General features: G+C 45.7%; 2 protein-coding genes across 5 annotated transcripts in view; one reads left to right on the top strand and one right to left on the bottom strand.

The window, feature by feature from the left end:
- The window catches only part of LOC128620227 (WD repeat-containing protein 70), a 38,166-nt gene extending 24,399 nt beyond the window's left edge, over positions 1-13,767 (top strand). For all 4 annotated transcript variants that reach the window (XM_053645016.1, XM_053645014.1, XM_053645013.1 and 1 more), the window contains exons 11-18: positions 927-1,026; positions 1,828-1,912; positions 2,047-2,185; positions 7,018-7,118; positions 7,785-7,864; positions 8,897-9,013; positions 9,662-9,824; positions 13,427-13,767. In XM_053645016.1, coding sequence (XP_053500991.1) covers positions 927-1,026; positions 1,828-1,912; positions 2,047-2,185; positions 7,018-7,118; positions 7,785-7,864; positions 8,897-9,013; positions 9,662-9,824; positions 13,427-13,514 — 873 coding nt within the window. In that variant the 3' untranslated portion in view covers positions 13,515-13,767. The remainder of the gene's footprint in view (positions 1-926; positions 1,027-1,827; positions 1,913-2,046; positions 2,186-7,017; positions 7,119-7,784; positions 7,865-8,896; positions 9,014-9,661; positions 9,825-13,426) is intronic.
- Positions 13,768-19,009: 5,242 nt separating this feature from the next.
- On the bottom strand, positions 19,010-24,406 carry gdnfa (glial cell derived neurotrophic factor a). The gene is made up of 3 exons (XM_053645017.1): positions 24,119-24,406; positions 22,528-22,749; positions 19,010-19,536 (listed from the first exon to the last, which is right to left on the bottom strand). The coding sequence occupies exons 1-3, from the start codon at positions 24,255-24,257 to the stop codon at positions 19,010-19,012; spliced, it is 888 nt and encodes a 295-aa protein (XP_053500992.1). The 5' UTR covers positions 24,258-24,406.
- Positions 24,407-24,608: the final 202 nt, after the last annotated feature.

Raw genomic sequence — 24,608 nt, 5'->3', positions numbered from 1 at the left:
CTGAAATCGCCGCAGTTCGGCCTGCGCGTGGTGACGCCTTAGCCGAGTTGCCATGGCAACAGCGCACGGTATTGATGAGATCGTTCTAGAAACTTGGCTGTTGAGCTGCGCTGGTTCAAAGCGCTTGAGGAGGTGGGGCAGTGTGTGGTAGGCAAATATCCTGCGTAGCCTATATAAAAGCATCCTATGCTCAGCTTTGACCGAGATATAACATGCACATTCTACGGATTTTTGCTCTGGGACTCTGCCCTGGCAGAGCGTCGGGTTCTTCACACCGCCGTACGAGTGGGACGTCTAACCTGCCGCCTCCTCCCTCAGGAGAACATCTGGCCTTCGGAGGGCTCGGTAGAAATTATTTCCGCAGTAAAGTCACTTTGAATAGCATTGAGTAGTCCTTCGCACTCCATTCCGTCATGGGACCTTTTTTTTTATTAGTTTCAAATGGTTTGTTTTTATTTTTATGATTATATCGATTCCTGGTAGGTTGGTATTTTTATGAGAATGTAATGTTACACGGGTAATGTTAACAAGATGGTGGAAATCTGGTGGTGCAAGTAAACAAGGATGCACCTTTTTTAATCAAATACTCTCGTACATCAAAACAGTGGTGAAATTGTGGAGGTCTAAACAGTTCCTGCGTGGAAAAGTCAAGTATGGTATGCTTCTTCCCTTCCAGTAAATAACAAGCCCGGGACCACTCGGAGTAACTGAGCATGAAAGAGACTTAAGTGGCAAATGCAAATTCTTCGCATAGTATAAAAGTGGCTTGGCAGGAGCCTGATAATGGAACTCGGGTCTCCGAAAGTGTGTGCACCACATGTTTTACACACACTCGTGGATGAGAAATGTGGGTGGTGAATTTTATTTACTTACAAATGTTTCTTATCTCTTTTTTTTTTCTTTTTTCCTTTTTCGGGTCTATCCAGGTTCATACCAAGTTCCATTGCCGCCAAGCCCATGCTGTCGGCTCGGACACATCCTGCCTCACCTTCTCCTACGACGGGACCACGCTCGCTTCTCGAGGAGGTAAGATATGCTCTACATCAGGGGTGTCGAATCTGATCCGGAAAGGGTCCGGTGTGGGTGCAGGTTTTCATTCCAGCCGAGCAGGAGGTACACCTGATCCCACCTGATTAATCAGTTGATCTCAGCTTTCAATAGACTCGGGTGTGGCTTCTGCTCGGTCGGAATAAAAACCTGCACTCACACCGGCCCGTTCCGGATAAGATCGGACACCCCTGCTCTACATCAACAGTGTCCCTGTTCGAGGGGGGGGAAACTGCTGCTGTTTCACCCCTAGCCATTCCTAACCTAGCGGTTATCACGTCTGACCCCGACCACAAAGCGGTATTGTTCCAGAAAAATACAGATCTTTTCTTTGCTCTGAAAGCAAAGTGACATGCGACTCTGAGGACGGCTGGCGGGATTGACATGGACACACTCGCTTGAGTTTTGGCATGTGCTACAGGCCTTTCTTTGAGCATGCAATTCCCAGCTGGCTTGGGTTCATCTCATGGAGCTTTAGTCAGCGATTGGAGATCTCCACTCCAGGCGTTACTCAACCTTCAGCATGACTCATCCGAGCGAAGTCTGACCTCAGAACAGTCGGCCTAGCCACTGTATCATACACTGACACTGATTCAGGCGCTAACACAATCGATCTTATTCAGGGGGTCCCCCCGTCCCCCCCGCCGTCTCATTCAATTACATGGGGGAAAGAGGAACGCCTTTGATGTATTTTTTTCACCCCTGCATTGATGTTCAAATTGCTCATCTTGGCATTCAGTACTGTTCTCAATGTGGGTATTTTCTTCTGTGTGTTTGCAGGGGATGACACTCTAAAGACATGGGACATTCGCAACTTCAAGAAACCTCTCAACGTTGCCACGGGGTTGTGCTCGTTCTTCCCGATGTAAGCCTAAATATTCACAGTCGTCGCCTTCTGCCTTCACGTTATCCATGCATGTTGATAAATCTGGACAAGCAGCTTTAAATAAAGCACTTAATCGCTGATAAAGCTGTGCGTTATCTCGTGTCTGAGCGCAGGACCGACTGCTGCTTCAGTCCCGATGATAAACTCCTGGTGACGGGTACTTCAGTGAAGCGCGACCAAGGGAACGGCAAACTGGTCTTCTTTGACAGAGAGTCCTTCAAGAAAGTATACGAGATCGAGGTGGCTAGCGCGGTGAGTGTGCCAACCGTATACACAACGCGCTGACTTATTTTTTTTTCCATAAATACAGTCGAGATGATGCATCTTCCCCGAGTCCAGAGTTCTGTAGGCGACCTTTTCATCTCCCAAAAACAACATCCTGAGTGGACAGTGGTGAAAAAGGTCATGGTTAATAGATTTAAATGTTAGTTTAGGTTCATTTTCGATTCTCTGTTTATTTCAGGGGTCGACAAATTGCTCGTTTTTCATTCGCGGTTGCCGGGCAGACAAGCGGATTGAGTGGACTGTTGATATAATGGTCACCAGCGTGGTTTTTTTTTTTTTATCTTCTTTTTTTCTTCTTCTTCCTTCTCCCCTTTTTCACATGTCCAACAACCAGACAATGGGGGAGGACAAAAAAAAACGTCTGATTTTCGTGAAAGAAACCTTTACATATATTAACATAGTTCACATATTACATGCCAGGCAACCCCCATCAAAACCCCTCAAAAATACACAAAAAGAACTGACTGTCAGTAATAAATGCTTAGTGCGAGGGCTGAGATAAACCCCACTGAATTTCGCAATCTATTTAACTTTTACAAAAAAGAGAAAGGTAAGTCCTGACAGCACTTCTCAGCACTCTTCTCGAGTGTTTGTTTGAAGGCGAGTGAAACATCTCTGTCAGGACCTCTCCGTGGGTGAAAATCTCCAAAGCTGCGTGCTGTGAATGTCTCTCGAAGGCTCCCTTGGCCATCCGTGATGGAATGCGCTTTTGAGGAGATTTGTCATGGGAGCGCTTCTTGGATTTATATTTCCCCGCCACTTCTTCTCTAGTCATAACACTGCGGCCTGAAGAGGCCCTGAAAGCTCTTCCCTCCATCTGGCGCGCCATCTTCGACATCTTCGGCCGCGATGGTGGGAACCTGTCTTGCTCTCTGGCTGTCCGAACCCGACAGCCTTAACATCAGTTTAAAAAAAAAAAAAAGAAAAGAAAAAAGAACCGAGCACCGAAGGGCGTTCCCTTTATGTTCTTCCTCTGAAGAATGGGCTTTGCAGTCGTGTAAACGCTCGTGGATCTCTCGGAGGACTCCCGTGAGTTATTTATCGGATGATTTGCCCCGGCGCGACCCTGACGAGCTCGCTATTTATCATGTTTATCCAAGGTTCTCGGCAGGACAGCTGAAGAATTTAAGTGGCGTCTCTTTATGAAGTGGTGAGCCAGGCTCGTGAAAGGAAAGGCCACCAATCATACGGGTGTAAACATTCGACATAACCCCGCGGAGGGGTCGTGCTCTGGGTAGGGGTGTGGGTGGCAGCGAACACTTTTTCAGGATGGTTTGAGTAAATACGCTCTTGGCTGAGAAGACATTTTCCCGAGGTGTGAAATCGGAGTGAGACGTCCAATTCTTCACCAAGTGTTTGCCATAAAGACAGCTAAAACAGAACCTCACTCTCTCTCTCTCTCTCTCTCTCTCTCTCTTTCTCTCTCTCTCTCTCTTGCTCTCTCTCTCTTTCTTTCTTTCTCTCTCGCTCTCTCTCTCACGATCTCGCTCTCTCTCCTCTCTCTTTCTCTCTCTCTCTCTCTTGCTCTCTCTCTCTTTCTTTTTTTCTCTCTCTATCTATCTCACGCTCTCTCTCTCTCACGATCTCGCTCTCTCTCTCTCTCCTCTCTCTCTCTCACGATCTCGCTCTCTCTCTCTCTCCTCTCTCTCTCTCTCTCTTGCTCTCGCTGTCTCTCTCTTTCTCTCTCTCTCTTGCTCTCGCTCTCTCTCTCTTTCTCTCTCTCTCTTGCTCTCTCGCTTTCTTTCTCTCTCTTGCTCTCGCTCTCTTTCTCTCTCTCTCTTTCTCTCTCTCTCTTGCTCTCTTTCTCTCTCTCTCTCTTTCTTTCTCTCTCTCGTGCTCTCTCTCTCACGCTCTCTCTCTCTTTCTTTCTCTCTCTCGCGCTCTCTCTCTCTCTCTCTCTCTCTCTCTCTCTCGCTCTCTCTCGCGCTCTCTCTCTCTCAACAGTTGCTATTCAAGTACAATTAAGATTTTTGTAGATATCACCGGACACGGAATTACACCATAAAGCCGTCTTCAGAACGAAAGATTTCGCAGATGCTGAAATTATATACAGTCCAATGTAATCAAACCGCATGAACCCACTAAAAGCTTGTCCACCGCAGATTTATCCATCGGGACACGTTGCAGGTGCGTTCGCTTTTTGATGTTTGACTTCTTCACATGTCCCGAGCATGACACAACGCAGAAGGACGGAGACGGTGTGATAAAACATTTCCTCCAGCCGCCATCGGAGCGTTATTTTGAAATATCCGTCCAAACATCACTGACAGCCCCAACCCTTCATCTGGCCTGTCGCTTCATTTCTATTGTCTGGGAGTGGGGTAGGTGAATTCCTGTGGGTTTTTCAGGGGGCCCTAGGGGCTGGCGTCCACACAGACCACACGTTTGCCATTCTCACAGCACGCGTGTTTGTTTGCATGGGCTGCAAGTACACAGCTCACGCTTGGCAGACTTTGAACACAAATCTTCTTCTCCATCTCTTCACGCCTTTGATGGTGGACGGCGCGACATAATCTTTGGCACGGAAGTTGAGTCGCGGCCGATTTTTTTTAAAAAAATAAATAAATAATGTTTTTTGTGATTTTAGTAGACCTCGCTGCAGCATTGAAGCTCCTCTTAATCCTGCTGGTGTCTGAATAAACTCTCTTTATGGCACTTGTTCAGTCTGGCTCAAATCTCCAGCTAGCACGACAGATCACGCTGTTTAGGAAAGATCCAAGATCAAAGGGGATGCCTCAATGGTCCCACTGTAATTCCTGCCGTAATGCGTTCTGAAAAGGATCGGATTCTCACGTCAGACTCCGCACGAGAATCCTGGCGAATCCGACCCGCAGGTTCCTCGTATCGTTCCATCGTTTACCAGCGCAACGACATGGCTCTTGTGTCCGTTTATACTACAGCGTTGTTAAATTCTCCAATCCCATCGGATAGCAGCAGCTCTGACAGTAGTGCCATCTCTAACGTGCTCGGTCTAATACCTTCTCGTTTCTATAGCAACAGCTAATTCGGAGGGACTCGTACGTCATACGTCTGATCATGAGTTAAGAGCAAATTGTCGTTGGGGTGGGGTTTGGGGCTGGCTTCCGACGGTTCGGACAGCCGATGCGGTAAGCGCCTCTTCCGATACGCGCCGACGTTAATCAGCGTGGCCTTTTCACGTGTGAGATAAGCAGCTCTGCTGTATGATTTAACACGCAGACTACTTTTTCTGCTTTTAATCGGCTTAACCTTTCAGTATAGTACTGAATGTCTCTTGAGCTGAACATACAGTATTCTGTACTGTAACAACAACAACGTTCCAGAGAGAGGACGAGAGAGAGGGGAAGGAAACGCAAAAGAAATGCCGCAACTCTCGCCGTAATGATTCCATCCACTTATGTTCATTTTGCCGCAACAGCTCGAGTTTGTACGCAGTGGTCTCTGAAGCGGAGTAAAGAGTCTGAGGAGCTTGTTGAGGCCAGTGCTCCTGCGGCTATATTTGGAGATTCAGTGCCCCGCGTTAGACCCTGGCAGAGGTGCGTTTGAGGGCCGGAACAGAATTCTCACGAGCTGCTTTTGATTAACGAGCTCGTTTAGCACCGGCTCCGAAGACGAAGCCTGTTCGACGCCGAGTTTATTCTTTGCCGTGTGGTGGACGTGTGCCCGGTCATTTACACTTATGCTGCAGTTGAGCACGTACTGTTACTCACACACACACACACACACACACACAGAGAGAGTTTTGCTGTCGTGCACGCGGAGGCACCGAAATCAAAACACGCGTGCGATCGTGACCCATGACGTAACCGCGTCTGCGTTACACGGGGATTCTTGGCGTTTCTGCAGAGAGTAGTCCGTCATCATCGCTCACGGTTTTAAATCATGAAAACGAATCCGTAAAACGCGCAGGAGTTTAGTTTTGTGAAGGAGACAGGAGAACGCGGCGCACAGGTTGACCTGTAGTCCTGCACACACGGCTAGCAGACACAGCGGGATGACGATAAAGCTTAATTCTGGCTCAGGCGAGCTTAGTGGAGCCAAACAGGGCCCGAGCAGCTGGACAATAAGCAGCTTTCCCCGTCCACACACACACCCTCTGCAGCTCCTGTGGGTCTCGTCTGATCCGTACCCTTTCACTTTTCTCTCTTGCACTCTTCACCACTAGGACGTGTTTAGAGTAAAGCTGACTCCCACCCCCCCCCCCCATTACCCCCCCCCCCCAAACTCCCTCCGTGCCTCAAGTGTTTATTCTGCTCCTGTCTTTGTGCATTGCTGTGGTTTATTTTTGGAAGACTTGTATCTGTCCTGTACTGTACTGTTTACTATATAAAAATGATTACATGAATTTCCCATATTGCCTAATATGCCTTTTGTAATATTTTTTGGTGTGTATATATATATATATAAAATCCTTGGCATTGGGGTGTGTATAATTGTCCTACTTCTCCACTCAGGCATTGTTCTTAGAAATGGGATCACTTCATGTTTGTGAAAAGTTCTCCGTAGTGCATAAAAAACTCGCTCATGTTACAGACTGTCTATGTGTCTGTCTCACGCACACACACACACACACACACGCACAGTCACATCCTCCATCTGTCACACAGAGAATGTGAAATCCAGGCCTCTACCCAAAGCCCAAATATAGTCAACGACAGCTTAGTGAGAAGGAGAATCCACTCTGAGTGCTCCTCCGCAGCTCGGTGCTGCTGGCTCACATTTTGGCGCGTTCTCATCGCTGTTTTCTTCTGCGTCCTGTATATTTCCTTTTCTTGTCCCAAATGATTTTTTATTCTTTTTCTTCCCCCTTCCATCTCCAGAGTGTGGTTCGCTGTCTCTGGCACCCGAAGCTGAACCAGATCATGGTCGGGACGGGGAACGGCCTGGCCAAAGTCTACTACGACCCAGTCAAGAGCCAGAGGTGCAGTGAGCTCCAGAGTCCCTCCTCTTCCTTCCAACATCTTCACCACTGCGCAGGGAGATAGATATATTAGCTGTGCGCGCGTTTAGTGCGTCTCAGACCAGTAATTACTCCACACAGAGGTCAGATCGAGTAGCGAGGACCGGGGGAGAGTCGGACGAGTCTGTTGAATTAACTACCGGCTGTCCCATCAGTTCCAGCTGGGAGGCCGTCAGATGGAAGCGTTCATTAAACTGTCCCGTTTGAGTCCATTAGCGCTGATTACCGAGGGCAAGGACAGCAGGGCCTCACACACCGCCTGTCTGGAAAATCGATGCGAACTCCAGCGGTCATGTGATTTACTGATATTCCGTAATATGTCAAATGTTTCTCAGTAGTTTCCCCCCATTTGTGCGTCAGGTGTTGTAATATTCATCATTCCTTTATCAAGTGTTCTCCTTCACGTGAATCATATCGTGTCTTCACACACATGCTCATGGCATCTAATTCTGCCCGTGAAGCTCCCGCGCATTTAAATAAATAAATGACTCGAAAGAAATATACGTTGGGAGAAATGGAATAACCAGCGGTTCTTAAAAATCAGATCCATTGTCAAATCCATCCCAGGGAAAGTGCGTCATTCACGTGCTGTCGTGTGGGACGCTTTGTTTTTCTGTTTTTTTTAAGGGGCGCCAAGCTTTGTGTGGTGAAGAGCAAGAGGAAAGAGAAGCAGGCCGAGACGCTGACGCAGGACTACATCATCACCCGTGAGTACCTAAACCCCACACACACACACGCACGCGCACACGCAAATAGATGAATGTACAGCTTTCAACACACGGTTTTGTGTACATACACGTTCGTAACGAACAGAATAGTCAGAGGAGTTTGTGTGGAGAATAAGCGCTGCCCTTGAAGGTGTTCATCTCTATTCACTGCTGTCACAAGCCCATTAGTGCAGCAGTATGGTGTGTGTGTGTGTGTGTGTGTGAGAGAGAGAGTGAGTGCTTTCCATCGGATTGCTATCTCACGCGGCCCTTAACCCGCAAGCCATGATGCCATTAGCGCCCATCACTACATGCGCCACGCGCCTGGCATGAGGGCTCCAGTCAGGTCAGCGCGTGCCACACACACACACACACACACACCTTAAACGCTTCCCGACCCTCCACCCACACAACACACACCTCACCGTCAAAACTCTCGGTATACCATTAAGCACATCCTCCAGTGGCCGTAGTAGCACTGATGCACTGCGCCGTAAGCCGATAGGCCGAGCCGAGTGACGCATCGCCGGACAGCCATGGAAAATTCAAAGGAGGAGAGCGGAATGACGGCCCGCCGAGGGAGAGAGGGAGGCAGAGCGATTGAACGTGTCGCCACTAACCTCTTTGCTTAATGTAGCATGCAGGAGAGGAATTAACACTGCGCAGTGACAACAGGGCTCCTGAATGGAAAATCGCTTCATCTTTCCTACTCCTGATCGATTTATTTATTTATTTATTTATTTATTTACTCCCCGCACCTCCCCCACCTCCCGTGATCCTCGTCTGTCCACGCTTTCCCGCCCACGCAAACAGACCCGAGAGTCATGTGACCGTGTTGGAGTCACTGTGAAACGTTAATCAAAAAGTAAATAAAACACACAGTGAGCTTCGCATAGCGTGGTTGCTGTGACGGAGCTCGAGGGGTGTAGTACTCTGTTTACGGTTTCCTTTCTTTTTCTTGATCTTTGTTGTGCTCATGTTACTGAGTTGTATAGTTTGGTTAATACATTTTTTTTTTTTCCCCCCCCACAGCCCACGCGTTGCCAATGTTCCGCGAGGCCAGACAGCGCAGCACCAAGAAGCAGCTGGAGAAAGACCGACTCGACCCTGTGAAATCGCACAAGCCCGAGCCGCCCGTGTCCGGCCCAGGTGATGTAAAAAAAAAAACAAAACAAAACAACCCTGGTGAAGCTGCAGTAGCTCCCATGCTTCTGTCTGCGGTTCTTAAGATCCTGGCTGCCGTGGGGATCTAGACTGCGGCTCTGAGTAAAACACACTGTGAGATTACATTAAAGACTTGGCGGAGGACCAGGTGCGACAGGCTTTGGCTCCTTTCCTCATTTCGGGTTGAGGCAGAGGCGCGGAAAGCACGGCACTGAGCGGCGTTCTGTTTCCTCCGCCTCTGTAGCTCTGTTAAACCCGTCAATCATACAGGACGGGTCTCCTTCCTCACGTCCATACGCCGCCGTTTTAACACGTTCTCCCGCAACCTATCAATCTCTGGGAGATTCCCGCCGGCCGCCGAGCCTACAGCAGGTCTCCGTGTCTCCCCTGTTTAAACATAACGTAAATATACTTTCACCAAGCGGAGGATGTTTTTCTTAACGTTCAGCATGTGTGTACATGCGCCGGAGGAAAGGAGGCCCAGGGGTTTTTTTTTTTTTTCTTTTCTTCTCCCCCCTGACCCAGCTCGCTTCGCAAAGGGCGCCTAAGCTGTAATTTGTAGCTATACAAATGAATTCGACTTGTATGTTTTGCATCACGTTGCCTTTTCCTCTCTGTGGGTTTTGCAAACAGGCAGGGGGGGTCGCGTGGCAGCCCACGGAGGCACCCTGTCGTCCTACATCGTGAAGAACATCGCTCTGGACAAGACGGACGACAGCAACCCCCGCGAGGCCATCCTGCGCCACGCCAAAGAGGCGGCAGAGAACCCCTTCTGGGTCGCTCCTGCGTACAAAGTGTAAGCAACAAGTCGTTTCGTGATCGAGAGGTAAAAGCACAGAGCGTAGGATGAAAGATTAGATTAGATTAGATTAGATAGGAAATGTTCCATAGGAAAACAGGGGGGGAAAAAAAACAAAAAACCCACTGCAGCCATTTGACAGGCATGAGGACAACATGGAGCACCTCACACACACAAGGCTATTGTCAGTGACAGGTCCTGATGTAACCAGTGGCCTGTGTTTGTGTACGAGGGAAAGATGTGTGTGCGCACGTGTGCGTGACTCGGCTCAGGTTGCACCTGCGTATCGCATCCTCGTTGTCACGCCTCGGCTGACGGACGCATGAATGTTTTAAAAAGCCGTGCGTGCGTGCGTGCGTACGTGTGTTTGAGGGACTACCTGAGACAGCTCATGTCCTCAAGAGGAAACGGAATAAACGTTTTATCAGATGATGAGTACGTCTAGCAGTTTAAATGGTTTCTTAAAACTCATCCCCAATCTAAGTGCGTTAACGGAAACTGTCCATGTACTTTCAGAGGGGGGGAACAACTTCCTCCTAACCAATCAGATTTGAGGATTCAACCGCGCTGTGCTATAGATAAATCACATTTAAAGTATCTCATCATCCGAAGCACTTCTAATGTAAAATTCTTTTCACTTTTTTTTTTTCCCACATCATGTATCACATCTATTTTATTTTATTTATTTTTTTTAAAGCCGAGCAATGCACTTTGGTCTGTTTTTATATATATATATATATATATATATATATATATATATATATATATATATATATATATATATATCTATATCTATATAACCGTGGCAGAAACCACATAAAAAGGTTACTGAGGTTACTGAACTCAATGCCGTTTGAGCCAAGTGTGTAATTTAGGCCTAAATTAGGTCTAGTTATAAACTTCCCACGCTTGTTAAGAGCATTAAGGAAACAAATGTAGGACATCTAGTATGTGTTAGCGGACTGACTGACTATTTAGAATTTAATTACGCTGGAATTAGAAAACCAGTAGGCCCTCCTGGTGATTTTCTTGTCGCCTCAGGTTGACATAAAAACGAGCGTCTCAGCAAGTCTCCAGCTTTACGGAATTTTAATGGACGTCGGAGCCCTAATTTTATGTTCCGTTTATGAGTAGTTTAAAAAAAAAAAAAGGCGGGATGGAGGACTATTAAGCGCAGACGTTTATCTTGGGTTTTGTGTTGCCGTTTTCCGCGTTACAGAGACGTGGCTTTTAGTTGGGCTGAAAATGCTTTCTCTCCGAGTGTCGTCTGATAAGAAGCTGTCAGCCTGCTATCTCGCTATCTCTCCATCTCTCTGTCTGTCCTCCGTCAGCTTTCCCACCACGGGATGTTTACCCCCGGGCCGGAGCAGATAAATGAACCGGCTTTCGCAGGTGGTCCGTTCTGAACACGGAGCCCACCCTGACCAGGCCTGATCAGAAACAGATAGGATCACTACATCGGAGTGTTAGCGAGGAGATTTACACTTCCGTGCCGTTGATAAACGATCTCTTTTTTTTCGTCTTCACCCTGTGGGCCAGCTCCATGTGGAGTGTTTTTGGACGTTGGTTGAACCTTGCGTATCCGCAGGTCGAGGTTAAGTTTACAGACGGTTAATTGAAAGAATAATAAATAATCTGAATTAGTTGTGAGAACTCGTGTAACACCTGGGCCTGTGTTGTTATATTATAATTATCATTATATTACAATGATTCCAATATCATATTATAATTATACCGCGTTCAGTCCGAATCCTCGATTCTGATTGGCTGGAAGGTGTGCGTTAACGTTAAAGCGCCGGTCAGTTTAATCACCGTTCTAAACGAATGTGCCGCCTCTAAACTGGTAACCGTAGTAACGTCCAGTTAAACTCACAGCGTCGTTATTAGTAGACAGATGCCGCAATGCAATTCACATACCCATCTCTCTCTCTCTCTCTCTCTCTCTCTCTCGCATTCGTTCACTCGCTTGCTCTCTCTTTCTCTAATAACTATTTACTATAATTTATTCAAATAAATGTCGCACTACTTTATCTCTGTGTATGATTTTAGATTCTGTACGAAACAACTGACGGTCAGTTTTTGCGCCGCAAACATCAGCGACAGATTTAAACCTGCCAGTGCTGGCAAGCGACCGTGGTATGAGCGGAACGATCCACGGCTAGGTGCGCGTGACACGGTTTTAACCCGCTCCGCGTCGTGCGTTGAAGTAGTGTAACACGCACACCTCGCCGTGGATCGTCGCTTGCAGAATCAGCGTTAGGCTGATGTGAGTCCGACCTTCAAGTCCGCCGTGAAGTTGATTATTTTCCAAAGTGTTTTGTTCCGCTTATTCCACAGCAACTAGCACGTACATGTACTTTGAGCAGTCTAGACTCGCGTGGCGATGCGCGCTCGAGCGTCGGCTTGCAACTCAATCCCCGTCGTCACGCCGGAGCGCAGCCTTTTAGAGCGAGTAGCGTTAACGACACTGTCGACACTAACGAGCGCTATTGTAGCACTTCCATGCACAAATGATCCTGTTTCTTCCTTTGTTGGCCCGCCCTTTATTGCTTTCCTCAGGTACCGTGCCGGGGAGTAGGCTGATGGACACACACACACACACACACACTCACCTGACCTCAGTAACCTCACACAGAAATACTACCCAGCTGATACATGAGAACCCGGAGACTGATTGCACATCGAACACATAACTCGTCGTCTCTCGTGTCGTCCATCACCACCGTCTTTGTCTTGTGCTGTTAGCTACGGCGTATCTGTCTACTAATGAACCCTCGGTTCTGCTTCCACGGTAATAATTACTCGCACCGGTGGTCTCGGTGAACTCATCAGGGAATTCTCCAGGCCCCAGCGACGGGGTGTACGGCGACGGGGCTCTGTCAGGGGTTTATCAAGTGACGCGCATCCATGAAACGTAATTTGCTTGAGATATACTGAGCTGGTCGTGAGGTCAGCGTTGCCCTTTAGAGCAGAAACAGTACTCCTAGATAAGGGAATAGTGGGAACACAACATTGTGCCTTGTAAGAGCTAGAGATTTCTCCGAATCACTGGAGTTGTAGTTATCTGCGTGTGAGTTTTTTTTTCCCCCTTTCCCCCCCCCTCCTTTTCTTTTTCATCCTCTCTAGCCAAACCTCGTCCATGCTATGACTCACCGAGGACCAGATGTTGCATTTTAATCACTGTACGGAATTGAGTGATGAAAGTAGGGGAATGGTTTAATCCCTTTCGCTCACTAGGACTCTCGCTCTCTCAATCATTACTGCTTTCCTTTTTTTTTTTTTTCTTTTTTTTCTCTCTTCTCGGTCTCATTTGCTCCTGCTCTGTCCCTCCTAGCCTTCGTTCTTAATCTGTCTCTCCGGGGACCTTATTCAGACTCTTGTTTCTCAGCCTCGGCAGGCCAGGAGTAACAGTAGCTCCGAGCAGATTTTCAGCACGCGGCCTCTATTCCGGCACGATTCGTCACCGTTAATCAAAGCACCTACTTTGTTTAGTTTTTGTCCCTCGTAACTCTCCTAATAAAAGAAAAACGCTTTGCCAGATGTGGACGCACAGCCGTCATCGCTACATCTCTAATTCTTGACGCTCCTTTCTCGTGCAGGACTCAGCCGAACCCCTTGTTTGCGGAGGAAGAATCGGAGGATGAAGAAGCCGACAAGGAGCCAGAGTGGAAGAAACGCAAGATCTGAAATGAGTGTGTGTGTGAAGGAGAGAGAGAAATTGAGAGAGAGACAGCGTCAGCATCATGCGGTGCTCACGTGCCTACTGATCTTCATATTAGGCAGACGTGCACGTACTGAATGTACAGAATGTTGGTGTGGATACTTTGGGGTTGTTGTTTTTTTTTTCTTTTTCCTACTAGAGTTCCACTTTGTATTTTTGTGTCATGTTACAAAATAAACACGCAGCGTGTGTGGTCAGTGCACGCGTTTCTACTGGGAAGAGTGTGGCCTTCTACAATCCCCCCCCCCCCCCACCCCCAAACTCCAGTTCAGAATCGTTCACCATTTTTGGTTAAGCACAGTCCAGCTCTTTCCAAATGATGTGTGACTGTCCATTAATTTCTCTAATAACGGAACGCGGTGTTTTCTCTTTCTTTTCCTCGCGCTCCGAACACGCTCCACGTTTTTAATGACGGGACAGCGAGCTCGGAGGTTTGTGCCGGGGTGACTCCCGGCCTGTACACAAACATGAGACTGCTGTGTCACAACAGATTCCAATCTGCTGAATCTCAAGAGCTCTGATCCATCTTTCTGTCCCTGAACCCCCCCCCCCCGCTTCAGATTTGGACTTTTCCATCAAATCTTAGGCAGTGTTAGTCAGTCTAGAGGTGTTTGGTTAGCTCCTGGTGACTCACTGTGTTCAGTAAATATTTATTTTGAAATCTTTTTTAGCTACTTTTCTTTTCCAGCTCGTCAAACGCTACTTGTGCGGAGATTTATTTATTTATTTATTTATTTATTTATTTATTTATTTATTTATTTGCTGGCTGAGAAACAAAATAATGTCAGACGTCGATTCTTTTAAAAGCTGCGATTCAAAATCCGACGTCTGAAGATTGACCCCCGAGTGATCGAAACGTACCTGTTTACACACACTTCAAACTATATTTATTTATTTATTTATTTTTAGCTTATAACGGCATGGTTTTGTTATGTGAAATTATGGCAGTGCAATTTTGATCATCTCGCTTGGCCCTGGTGTTGTTCCTATAAATACTTCATCTCTAATGCTCTAATGTTCCTCTGTGCCTACTTTTAGGCCTGTTGCATAATAGAGAACCGATAATAAGTGATGGATGGGGTGGGAGGGGCTTGTTGGATGCACGGATTGCATATTTCTGCTCGTTACCACTCTGAGGAATTTACCCTCTGGCTAACCTAGCAGAACTTCAGTGGGGATTTTTTATTTTTATTTTTATTTAAGACGTATGACATTGCCATACTATCAGTTTCAAAGTTTGGTTTTTTTTTTTGACCCACCAACTCACCCAAGCACTTTCTTGAGAGCAATACATCAATAAGGAACCCTCTCCGCTCCTTCTTCTAGCTTCTGTTCGATTCATAATACCGAATAAACCTTTCAGTTATACCCGTTTGTCCGGCGTCGAATCCCGTGACCAGAGCGTGTACTAACCGCAGAAACCCTCAAGAGCAGATCCCAGAACTGCAAGGAGAAAGAGTTCACTCATGAGCGTGAACAGCGGTAGCGTGTAGAAGAAGCAGCCCTGCGGCCCAATCCATCAGCGCCTATTCTGAGTGCTGATGTCAGCAGCTGTCCGGTCCACTCCAGTATCCGTTTCTATCCGTGGAATGTCGGAATGCCACACTGGGTGATGTCACGGCATAACCATGCCCACTGGGCTCACCACGCCACTTTAGTTTTGGCCTGAAGGGTGTGTTGCGGGTTTGGCAGGCCTTCCAGGATCTCTATATATCAATGGGAGCCTGTCATCGGATTTGACCGCCTCCTACTTTTCGCGCTGAGGCTCAAATGGCAGGCCGTAGTATTTCTCTGACCAGTTACACCGAAGCCTCAGCTTCTAGCGATTATTCCGAATGGGATGTTTTCTCGTGTCGCTAGACTCTGTGGAATTCACAGATGTTTCCTCTTCTTGTTCAATCACAAAATATTAAAACAAGGTTTGTTTTATTTATTTATTTATTTATTTATTTTCCCGCTTCTGTTGCCTCGTTCTTGCTACAACGGCATTTCTTGGACTGGCTATTCACGTGGATTGCTCTAAAACTTGCATCGACTTGTTCTTGTCTTCAATTCGCCGCGCGGGTGAAACGTGAGGTTCTGAAGTAGGACGCGTCCCTGAACCGCTCTGTTTCAGACAAAGACAAAACGTTCCTTTTAAACAATCGCCGTCATCTGAAAATTCTCTCCAGAGCTCCCTAGTTGGCTTACGGACCGGAAAATCGTGCGTTTCACTAATAGTTTGCGAAATCGAAACTATTCAAACGCGTAGTTTCGGCAAGCGATTAACCGCCAAGCTATGAATAGAAAGTACTAAAGAGTCTACAGACGCACTCCATCGTCAATATTTAATATGAACTGGAATGTAGAGCTGCACGGTTTGGTTTTTTTGTTTTTTTTTGTACCAGGAAGTTGAAGAGGAAATCGAAAGGTAATGATTGGTTAAGAGGAACGTTGTTCCTGAAACAGTGAAAAGACCCACTTAAAGAAATCAGGTTCGCTACTTAGTCAGCGATTTTTCCACAGATCAATGCTAATTAAGCGACCCTTTTTAAAAACTGGACCACTTGTTTGTAAACCAAGCCATTATGTAATCAGATTATAACAGCACCAACGCTAGCACCATGTCTGTGGAAAAGCGCCAATGGAGGCCAGCTGTAAGCTCGAGGAGACCCGTTTGGTGCAACGTTTAAGCTCCGCTCCGGAGCACATCTTTTTACTCCGAGCCAAATCCTCTCAGCTTGGTGGAAACAGTTCCTCCGAGTGCCCAGATTTACTGCGTGTCTTTACAACCCATGAGTGTTTACTGTACAATCCTGAGCCCGTGTTTAGGAATGTAGAACAGATTTCTTCTTCCTGATCTGTTCGAACGGCCCCGGTTCACTCCGCAGCTCCAAACCCACCGCAGGGACCGCACCGAGACCCTTCCTTCCGTCTTCTCCGCACGGTCCTCACTGCGTTTACGTTCATCCCCTTCTAGAAATGACCATAAATCATCTGCGAACATGATCTCAGTGATTTCTTCCAACATTTAAGTGATAGAAACAAGTTTTATTCTGTAAAAAGTTATAAAATGAATATTGTACAAAAATAAAGTCTGTAGAGAGCTTTGGTTTACTAACACAAAACAAGTAAGACAAATTGTTGTTGTTTGTTTTTGTTTTTTTTTTTCTTCACAGGACTGACAATACACTGCATTGTGGAATTGTTACAGTCAGCTTTCCTCATATTCTTACTGGAAATGGTTTTCACCTCATCGTTTAACAGTTAATTTGCATGTATACACTTTTTTTTTTTTTTCTTTTTCAGAGTTTGTAAAAAGCTTCCACAAACATAGTCACAACAATAGGATGTTCGACGGTTGAACAAAGCGTCGTACACCAGGACAGAGGACTACAGGACACGACATAGACACGGGTGTGTGTTCGAGGATGGAGCCACAGGGCTGAGCTATTTTAAACGCACCGCATCGCTTGACCTCATCCGAAAACGCTTTACGTATAATCTGTCCGATCGAGTTCGAGCGGTTAAACGGAGGCGACGTGTGATTTGAGGAGGATCGCGTGCTGAATAGGACGTCCGAATTGTACGTGTCTTTCGAGCGCCGCGTGTGTCGCGAGACCTGGTTTTGCTCTGTAATCCATGGAAATATCGTGCCGTTCCCATAGGAGCTTTCCGTGTGGCAGTGAGCTACAGTATCGTGGACAAAATCAGTCTTCTCATTCCATGACTTACATACACATCACCAGCTGTTTCTAGTAGTGGGTGTGACTCTTTAATGAAAGCCCTGTTTCAGTGTTTGTGTCTAAGTTAGGATCTGGACTTTGTACTAGGCATGTCGTGGGATCCAGAGTGGCTCAACTTTTCTTCGAATGAGGTTTGTTTCTGTTTACCTGAGAAATCCAGACGAAAAAAAAAATAAAAAGAAATCTTGGTTTGAAACGCTACGGGGACTTGCTAGATGCTATTTAAATTGTTGTGGAACGTTTAGAGCACATAAAAAAAAAAAAAACCTTACAGGAAGATTTGGCGAGGCAGTTTGTGAGGAACCTCAAGGACCACCGCCATCACATCATCACCTTCCTGTCTCACGGGACGTGGATTTTAACTTTCGACTAGGAAGGATGTTTTCTATTTGTGATGATGCGTCTCCATGGGGCACAGCATAGTTGTGCTAGAAACCTTCGCTGTAGTGACTTTATTATGGTTGAAAATAAACACTGGGCAAGGTCTGTATTTTCTCTAGCAAACAGATAATTGCTTGAGAGAGCAGTTGGAGGACTGATGTTAACGTTTTTCCCCCCAAACTGCTCTGATTGAGTAAACACGATACTGGTCTACCACAGACCTAGCATTTTTTTTTCTCCCCCCCCCCCCCCCCCCCCCCCCCAATGGTGCCAGATATAGCGAGGTGTTCGACGTGTCTGTCTTTCAAACTAAGATGTCAGCTTTTCTGTGGTTATGGGTTTTTGTTGTTGTTGTTGTTGTTGTTGTTTCGAAGCATAATTGGTCCACTTGCCTTTAAGTTCTTTCAGTTTTCTTTCCCTAAACTGTACAGTATCTCTGAACCAATAAAGTGAGTCGAGAGATTAATGCACTAATGTTCTAAAATGAGTAAGTGATTAGTTTCCAGCCCGGGTAAACAGTGATCCTAGATTATCGCATCATCTGCTTTTTCTTAAAAACACATGCTCCACTTTGGCACCATCCAAGGTGAAGACGGGGTGGGGGGGGGGGAGGAAGCTTCACAAATAAATAAGGAAACACACTCTAATACAATGGATTGCAATAAATAACAATAAGTTAATTAAATTTCAATAAATACATTTTTTCCATATAGACTATATATATATATATATATATATATATATATAGATAACTTTCTGAATGTTAAACATTTTTTGTGATGAGTCTGTTCTGGTTGATGCGGGTTGAGTCTGGGTTGTGAGATGGACGCTCTGACTAGTCCGCATAGGCGTATTCAGCTATTTCTTCACAAGGACTTTGTATAAAGATCCACAATTCTGTGCTGTCCACAGCCTCCTTCATGCAGACACCCGTCGCACCCATCTCTCGCACTTCCCCTCAGCCGAAGTTATAGTTTGTGTATACCCAGACTGTCGGGTCGACTTGCTGATTGAGTATGTTATTGTTGCCATTTAGACAGCATTTACATTTCAATCCCTGCTTAGAATACTCTGACATGGTTTTGTAACAGTGAATACTGAGGTGTTGCTCCTGCCGCTGAAGTACTTTTCCTGAAGTTTTTGTGGTTGTTGTTGTTTTTTTTTGTTTTTTTTACATGAAATCTTACTCCTTCGTTTCTAACGTGCACCTCCGTGCAGAATAAACAACGACGCACTCGAGACCTGCACTTTTCCTCCGAGAAGCAGCATTTGTCTCTGCACTGGCTTTAAGCCCTGTGGGGTGCGAGACTTCTGTATTTTGTCCAAGTGTCTTTTCGCTTGCCCAAGCGCACAAATCAGACACAGGCGCACTTCTTGGCGGAATGCTTCTTGAGAGTGTGGTACTCCAAACTGTCATCCAAGAACGAGAGGTCGTCGTCGAATGCTATGGGTCGACAGCAGGTCTGAGAAGGTGACTCTTTGCCCAGCTTCTTATTTTGGGTGAGGTTGTTCAGGATCTTGTCGTAGTTGGTCTCCGAATCGTAACAGGGACCACTGCAGTACCTAAATATCAACTCCTCTTTGGTCCGGTAACCTAACCCCAGGTCCGTCACGTTGAGGTGGATCTCTTTAAGAAGGCACCCGCGCCCTTGACCTTTGATCAGTTCATCCCGATTCCCTTTACCGCCTCGTCCTCGACCTCTCTTCTTTTCTCCTCGTCCTCTCGCTCCTCTCTCTGTGTTTGCTGCTCCTCTACGCCTCCCGTTTTCTTTCCCCCTGCCCTCAGAGTCCATCTCAGGAGACCGCCGCAGTCTGCCAATGGTCGCTGCAATGAAGTCCATTACGTCATCAAACTGGTCTGGGTGTAGTCCATTGATGTCATCTTTTAACAGATAAAACAAGAGAAATCATTGTAAGTCATGCCCTGGACTTGGGTGTGTTTATACAGTGTCTACAACGGTGCAATGTGATAAGCAGTTCCTCATTTTACTGATCGTCTTTCCTATATTCTCTTCTCCTCAAATATATGGAAAATGCATTTGGGTTATGACATTGAGGTACAGCAGAATACATCTGTTCAAGCACAAACTCAAAACATATGCACTGTCCTGCACTTGAACAGAGAGGAGAAAAATGTAGCATCCTTTGATCTACATGTAATACACAATGATTTCATTATAGAAGGAACTCCGTGAAGTTCCCTCTCTCACATGCCTGCCAAACAGACTGCATCATGGCATCTGGAAAAGCTCTCCTGAGACTATAATAGGTATTCTTGAAGCTAATTTTATTATGATTCAACAAGTAATGAAATCAAAAGAAATCGACAGCCCTTTAAATTCCAGTCAGGTAAGAGTCAGGTAAGTCGAGGTAAGGAAGGTTTTATTGGAAACAGGCAGGTCAGGGTACGGAAGGGTTCACTGGAGACAGGTAGGTCAAGGTAAGGAAGAGTTTACTGGGGCCACGTAAGTCAAGTTAAGTTGGGCATGTGTTTACTGGAGCCAGGTAGGTCAAGGTAAGGAAGCGTTTAATGGAGCCAGGTAGGTCAAGGTAAGGAAGAGTTTACTGGACTCAGGTAGGTCAAGGTAAGGAAGGGTTTACTGGAGCCAGATAGGTCAAGGTAAGGAAGGGTTTACTGGACTCAGGTAGGTCAAGGTAAGGAAGGGTTTACTGGAGCCAGATAGGTCAAGGTAAGGAAGGGTTTACTGGAGCCAGATAGGTCAAGGTAAGGAAGGGTTTAATGGACTCAGGTAGGTCAAGGTAAGGAAGGGTTTACTGGAGCCAGATAGGTCAAGGTAAGGAAGGGTTTAATGGACTCAGGTAGGTCAAGGTAAGGAAGGGTTTACTGGAGCCAGATAGGTCAAGGTAAGGAAGTGTTTACTGGAGCCAGATAGGTCAAGGTAAGGAAAGGTTTAATGGACTCAGGTAGGTCAAGGTAAGGAAGGGTTTACTGGAGCCAGATAGGTCAAGGTAAGGAAGGGTTTAATGGACTCAGGTAGGTCAAGGTAAGGAAGGGTTTACTGGAGCCAGATAGGTCAAGGTAAGGAAGGGTTTAATGGACTCAGGTAGGTCAAGGTAAGGAAGGGTTTACTGGAGCCAGATAGGTCAAGGTAAGGAAGGGTTTAATGGACTCAGGTAGGTCAAGGTAAGGAAGGGTTTACTGGACTCAGGTAGGTCAAGGTAAGGAAGGGTTTAATGGAGCCAGATAGGTCAAGGTAAGGAAGGGTTTACTGAAGCCAGGTAAGTCAAGTTAACTTGGGGATGTGTTTACTGGAGCCAGGTAAGTCAAGTTAAGGAAGGGTTTACTGGAGCCAGATAGGTCAAGTTAAGGAAGGGTTTACTGGAGCAGGGTAAGTCAAGGTATTGAAGTAAAGGTTTACAGTTGCATGCTGTGTGGTAGGTGTGATAAGACTTGTAATTTTCGATGTGCTGGGATTATCCTTTTACTTTTCTTCTTTATGTAGTGAGGAGACTGGCTTTGGCCACAGACAGGTGGAGCTGTCTGAATTTCATTAACTGTCACCTGTAGATCCTGCAGCCAGAAGTGTTATACAATCCGTGTTAATGCCTGGCTGACTGGCCCTGTACAACAGTATCAGGTGTAATCATGAACGCTGTTTATATACACACTGCCCTTTGACAAAAAGGACTGTCTTTCGTTGGCCAGGATGACAGGGCTACGATGCCCAGGGAAATGCAAAAGCCGAGCTGTTTACAACTGCCGTTCTAGAGTCGCACGCTAATTCTGAGGCACTGTAACATGGTCGGCTGTGCATCAAACCACTGAATTGATTTAGTTAACCTACTTTAGCAAGAAATTTGGTTTCAATATATTGGCATATGGTGAAATCCAAACAGGATAACCAGACATTTCATAATGGCATTTAAACGGACACGGATCCTGACTCGGATGCCATTGTGCGTCACTAAACACTGGAACGGCACTAAAAGGTGCTGGTCTTAAGATAAGAGGTGGAGCGTTTAGCAAGACATGTCTCACTTTCCATACCTTATCTAGAAAATTTGCAGGTTTACTACTGTGTAAAGACAAGCCGGTGTCATCTTGAGTTAAACAAATGGAGATGCCTCCCACACAGCTGTCGAAATGGACATAAACACAATGAAAGTACTGTAGAGTCTGTTGCCTAAAACGTCCGACGTCTACAAAACCTTTCCCCACGGACGCACATTCATCTAGATTCTCAGCAGTACTGTGGTTATGGACATGGGTATTTTATAGTAAACACATTCTCATTTACTGAACAAAGCACTAATGAGGACCAAGCATTCAAAGAAGGAATGTCTTTCTGGCTGTTACTGTGTCTCCTGACCTCTCCCGTTGTCTTCGGAAAGTCATTATCGTGTTGCGGAAAGTCAGATACTAATTAAACCGTCTCTGACCATTGTGTACAGAGCAGGGCTTCACAGAATGCTGAAAAATACGATTACATACCTCTACTGAGAGAAATCTTTTCTAAGTGGTTTCTGCTAAATAGTTGCTAACCATAGTGGTTTACAAGCTCTTGTTTCCCTGCAACCACATTTGGACAGCTGTGTGTTGGCAGTTGTGTCATTGTGGGACAATTTTGCATGATCATCTGTGGCACAACAAGAATGGCTTAATATAATTTTTGCTTGGGAAAATAAACCGTTTGACAAACACATACTGACGGAACAATCCGATCCAGTGCTGAAACAAGATATCAAATGGATCTCCGTATTATTTATTAAATTTTGTTCTGCCCAGCTGATAAACAAAGGAATGTTTCACAATAATACATAAGTACATTTGTCATCACATTAAGCACGATTCAGTGTGTTTTTGATTGGGGAGAGAAAAAAAAAGCAGAGCTCTTTTAGGGCATCGACTTACATTGTTCTTCCATAGAGGCTTGTTTCAAACTGGCTGTGTCGAGACGGGCGTTTATGACTGGGTCCAGGACGAGCAGCTCACTGCGACGCTCTGCTCGAGGAGCTCTCTTGGAAGGCTGCAGCTTGTTGAAGAGAGGGCGAGCGGATACGGAGCTCAGGAGCAACAAACACGTAGCTAGAACATCCCATAACTTCATTTTAGACTCAGTTCCTATGGAAGGAGCTGCAACGAAACAGAGATAGTTCTGAAGCTGATACAGTTGCTTACCTGCACGAACGCGCACGCTTCAGTAAGGAATTCTTTCCATTCTTCTTCTGATGCTAAAGCAATCAATAAGTACCGTGTAAATTGTGATTGTAAATTTCTGCACACTGGGGTTGGGGAACAGTAACCACGATATTCTGGAGCATGTTTTGAACCATGTGTGGTTAGCAATGTTTAAAAAAAAAAAAAGAAAAGAAAGAAACGGGACAGAAGGGAAAACGCTAAAATACTATAACACAAATATTATTTTGGAGTTTTCCCTTCTGTCCCGTTGCTTTTTATTATTTATTTATTTATTTATTTTATTTTATTATAAAAACATTGCTTCAAACATTGCTAAATACATGCGTCAAAACACGTTCTAGAATCTTCGCACTAAATCGAATTAGTAAGTAAGTAAGTGAGTGAGTGAGTGAGTTCATGGCCCAAATCCCAAACATTCTTAAAAATGTTATGGGATTTAAAGCATCTTCGTTCCAGATGCGTTATTTATAAACTTCTCAGATAAACACAGTACAGTTTCTGCACAATTTCAGTTCATGCTAAACAGATTTATTTTTTTTTATTTATTTATTCTTTTTTTTGGTCAATATTTCCAGAGGAGAAAATGCTCTGTGGCAAAGCAACTTCTGTTCCGAATTTACGGTTCCAGCCTTCAGCAGGAGCACACTTCATATAGCTTTATAGAGACTGATATATTGATATATAACCATGATATTGATGATGCAATGCTTTGTAGATAAATGAATGACCGGATTGTGCTGGGTATAAATGTGTAGAGTTTTGGGGGAAAGGACTCGTGTGACAGTTTTAGGTTATTTCTTTAGTGTGCAAGAGAAATATCAGATGAAAAATATATATTTTCAGTATGAGATTGGATTGCATTATATATATATATATATATATATATATATATATATATATATATATATATATATATATATATATATATATTATAGGCCAATCATTTGAAGATATTACACTGAGAATCAGACTTATGTGAGAAGTTAAATGCACATAGGGTTGAACAGGATGCATAACAAAAGCCTGGGCTTGCACGTGAGGTTATGACCCAAAGTCCCAGCAGGGACTGGGGATGTTTTCAAATGTAGAGAAGCATGCAGCGCTGGTGCCACGAACGCAAATAACACCGCACAACTTTTGCACTCAAAACACCACCAACACCTCCACCACCAACACCACCACCACCGCGCGCGTCATGCACGACCCTGGTGATCTGGGTTTCTGTGCATTCATCTAAACTAAGCTCTAAAATCGGATCCATATATATATCGTAATTGTTTCCATTATAGCTGTTCGGACTCACCCTTAAATTGGGCCCATGCAGACCTGCAGTTCACATATAAACGCAGTTCCAGATGGTTCGGGTGGCATCGAAGGATCCAAAATGCTTTAAAGGGAGCGTATCCGTGAGGGGTCCCCCCAAAAATATTGCCGTTCCTCATCCATTTACGCAGAGTATCCAAGTGAAGTCGGTCGTGTTTGTGTGTTTCTGTCTCTACAGAGAAGCCTCGTCTGTGCGCACGGAGTCGCGCGATAACCGGATGCTGCTGAGCTCCGTGCCGGTAATCTGAGTGAAATCCACCATCACCGAGTTCCAAAAGCCAAATGAAGACATCAGGGCTCTCCGAGCTGGCGTCGGATCTGTCTGCTGTTTACTTCTGAGCGCCGCACGTCTTTCCGCCGACGCAGCGAAACGGGCATCCTGCGCTCAGGCTCACAAACACACAAAGTACATTCCCTCGTGTGAACTCGAGACGCACAACCTCAGCGCGTTTCATTTCTTCCGTCGCACT

Source organism: Ictalurus furcatus, chromosome 16 (assembly GCF_023375685.1).
Source record: "Ictalurus furcatus strain D&B chromosome 16, Billie_1.0, whole genome shotgun sequence".
NCBI lineage: Eukaryota > Metazoa > Chordata > Actinopteri > Siluriformes > Ictaluridae > Ictalurus > Ictalurus furcatus.
This window is presented reverse-complemented; position numbering and strand designations above follow the sequence as displayed.